This window comes from Lissotriton helveticus, chromosome 1_1 (assembly GCF_964261635.1).
Source record: "Lissotriton helveticus chromosome 1_1, aLisHel1.1, whole genome shotgun sequence".
NCBI lineage: Eukaryota > Metazoa > Chordata > Amphibia > Caudata > Salamandridae > Lissotriton > Lissotriton helveticus.
In genome coordinates, this window is record NC_136057.1 from 94,019,368 (window position 1) to 94,023,149 (window position 3,782).

The 3,782-nt window shown below is 46.2% G+C and overlaps 1 protein-coding gene across 1 annotated transcript; it reads left to right on the forward strand.

Annotated features, from left to right (window-relative positions):
* Positions 1-583: 583 nt before the first annotated feature.
* Positions 584-2,290, forward strand: LOC144767874 (E3 SUMO-protein ligase KIAA1586-like). The gene has a single exon (XM_078651231.1). The coding sequence runs from the start codon at positions 584-586 to the stop codon at positions 2,288-2,290; it is 1,707 nt and encodes a 568-aa protein (XP_078507357.1).
* The last annotated feature ends 1,492 nt before the right edge of the window (positions 2,291-3,782 follow it).

The following is a 3,782-nucleotide window of genomic DNA, read 5'->3' on the forward strand; positions in this document are numbered from 1 at the left end:
AATCTTTACTTCTATTGCAGGCTCTACGGACAGTGCATCGTTTAAGTTAGAAAAGGCAGGGCAGTGGACAGAAATCCAGGTAATTACACTCTACGTTTTGCCGGCAATGCCTCTGTATTATGTGACCGATTGCAATCATGAGGATAGGCATCAACTTTCGCTATGTTCCTTTATTTTGCAGGCTTTGTGGCATAGCAGGCTAAACCCAGTTATCACAAATATGTTCAAGCGCAAAGCTGTACCTTCTGCAGAGTGTGATGCTTCACCACAAAGGAAGAAATGTTGCCTTGTATTCAAGGAAGAGTGGATGAAAGAAATTGTGGAGGCTGAGACACAGAAATCACGAAGCAAGGTTCGCGTGCAACTTGGGGAACTATTTCAATACAGTCCAGACGTGGGCTTGATTTGCAAAGCATGTGCCGAAGCCAAGATTGTTGGGGACTTTTCTACAGGGAGGAAATTGAGTGATGGCTGGAAACTGGATTACCTGAAACGCCATCTAATTAGCAAAGTTCACGAGTCTGCCATGGTGATATTGAGAAACAGAAGTGCTGCTGCCAGGTTTGGTTTTGGAGTGCGGGCAATGCTAACAGAAACTGCCACTGACAAAGCAAATAGAATGGAAGTAGTTGAACGACAAAAATCCCTGCCTGAGGAGATAAAGATTCTCATCAACAATGTATTGCTGGCAGTGAAGATGAATACTTCAATGTTATCTGTACAAGACATCCATGACCACCTAGCTTTGTATGTGAAGATACCAGACAGCTGGAGGAGCAAGAACTATGCCTTTGAGTTCCTTGAGGCCATCAATAGCGTGATACACTGTGAAGCTATGGCAGAACTTCGGCAAGCTTTGTATCACACATTGATAATTGATGAGAGCACAGATATTTCTGTTACAAAAATGCTCATCCTGTACTTCAAGTTCCGACCTGTAACCTCAACAGAGCACAAAACACTGTTTGGCGGCATAGTGAAGCTGACTAGTTGTAATGCTGAGGCTATCACTACTGCTGTGAAGGAATTCTATACTGCCAATGAACTGGACCTCATGAAAATGGTCATGTTCACATCCGATGGTGCGTCTGTGATGCTGGGTAAAAATAACGGTGTTGCTACTCGCCTTAAACAATCCATTCCCCATCTAGTTGAGCAGCATTGTGTCGCTCACCGAGAAGATTTGGGAGTTGATGATGCCTGGAAGAGGGTTCCAATGATTAAAGAGATGGAGACATTATTGAGGACTGTCTACACTGTGTTCTCCAGATCTCCTGCAAGGAAGTCCAAGCTGGATGAAATGGCATCAGTCACTGATTGTGAAGTGGTCTCTTGTCGACCATTGAATGAAGTCCGGTGGCTTTCAAGGCATTTTGCAGTTGGTGCACTAATTCGGAATTATGAGGCTGTTCTTAAGTACTTTGAGCATGAAAAAGTTGAAGAGAATGATCCAGTTGCTAAATATTGTTACAAAAAGCTATCTGACTCAAACTACCGTATTTCCCTTGCAGTACTTAATGACATTCTGAGTGAATTTGCATCTTTGTGTAAACTGTTCAAAAAAAGTTCTTTGACTACTGTTGAAGCTGTACAGTATGCAAGAGCAAAGATTGGCCAAATTAAGGAACAATATTTGGGGGACACTGTCTTTTGGAGCAGCAATGTAAGAGATTTGATTGTGTTGTACAAGGAAAGGGAAGAGTTTGACAGTGGACCTATTTTGTCCTTTGTTTCCCTTCTTTGTGAGCACATGCAAAAAAGGTTCCCTGGAGATGAACTGAAAGAATGGGCAAGTTTTGAAATGCAGGCAATGGCAACACAATCACATTTTGATTTTGGGACTGAGAATATACAAAGACTTGTTGAAAAGTATAAAAATGTCTTGGTCCTGGGTGATTGTGAAACACCAGAAGATGTTGTTCGGCAATACAGAGATTATAAATATGTGGTGGCAGAACATGTAAAGGGTGGGTTATTTACCACCTTTCGAGACCTGGTGAATTTCACTGTACGCAATGCTGCTCAGTATAGTGTTGTGTCTCAGCTTGTTGATGTCTGTGCAACATTTCAAGCATCTAGTGCAGATTGTGAACGGGGATTCAGCCTCATGAATACTATCAAGAGTAAATTGAGGAATAGACTAGAGCAGAAGCATTTGGATATGCTTATGAGGACAAAGGCCTACCTCCTGAATGGGAAAGTTGACCTTGACAGAGTGTATCAGCACTGGAAAAATGGCAAGGATCGCCGTGAGAAGCAACCCTGTCACCCATCTAGTGATGCCACTTGACATGTCTGAACGGCTCTCTCCCACAGTCTGTTTGCCTGGATGTCTACGTTTTACAAACTATCCCTGGTGGAATAGGCCAACATTACTCAGCAGCTCTCACATCAAATTGTAAATATGTTATATAATTTTGTAACTTATTGTGTACATGTGATATTGTATAGGCTCTCAATATTTCCCCACCCAATGAACAGTGCTCCAGTTAAGAATATTTAGTAAAATCTAATGATGGTACCACCACTGGAGTCTTGTGATTTTCTAAACCTGAAGTGTACTTGTCTGTGTAACTAATTCATGTAATGGTGTGTTTATCCAATTTGCAAACCGACCTTAAGATCCTTAACGTGGCGCTGTATGTGTGAAAATGCATCATCTTTTCACTTTTTAAAGTAAATATTTAGAGTGATATTTGGCACGGCACACGCGCGTTGTCTGGTTTCTGGCGCACATAGCCATGGTTGCAGCGCACAGAGACCCTCCACTGCCGCACACAGAGGAAAAAAATTAGAGGGAACATTGCTCACAACCCTTTTCCTCTTGGCACGTTTAGAAGCACCCTGAAGCACGCTAGGCAATGAAGTGCCCACGAGAGGAACAGGGTCTGGCAACGGAGAGTTTTGGCTAGTATCAGGGGGAAGTAGAGGTAAAACACACCCTCCCCCAATATCATCACTAGCAACGCCTGGTGTTGACTGTACTAATAAGTTCTCTAGCCTCTCAATACTTCCGCCTATTTCAGATAGTCGGGGATGCTCAGGCACTTCTACAATAGGTGGAGATGGAGACCTAGCTGTAGGGGGTGACAAGACTTTAGCCAAAGGACCAAGAGAGGATCGTCTAGGTGGTAAGAGATCCCCGTCATCGCTATCTCCTTCTCTATGACTGCCGCTACTCTAGTTATGAACCTATCCATAGTGCCTATCATAGGATTCCCCCCAACCCCTTCTCCTACAGCTCTGAACAGTTTCCCAGAGCGTGTGGAAATAGTTGTTGTTTTGCCCTCTAACAATGTCACAGTACCTTTCAGGGCCGGTATAGGAGATGTTGGGGACCTGGCCCAGCCCAGCCTCTGTCAGCCCCTGACGGCCTCAGACGGCCCGCCCTTTGCCCGGGCTTCGCTCGCGTCCCGCTGAGCGACAGGCCTAAGATTAAATAGGGGCGTTGCAGGCGGGTGGGCGTGTCTCAGTGGGGGCGCGGCCGTGCACACCTGTGCAGCGCAGGGACTCCTGGTCTTGAGAGTCCCTGCTGGCGCGCTCCCTCTGCTGGGTCACGACTCCTCCTCCAGGCAACTGTAGACACCAAGCGCCCTGGCAGCCTCTACCCCTCGCCACAACCCGCGCAGCGGCACCCGCGAAGCAGCTGCGGAGGCACGGAGGCGGCGGATCCCTCACGGGGCAAGGGCAGGCTGCTAGATGAAGTGCGGCGTTTGAAGGGGCCCGTTCACAAGGGAAAAGCACTCCGGCAGCACCCAGGTCAGATTCGGCGTTTTGTGGAG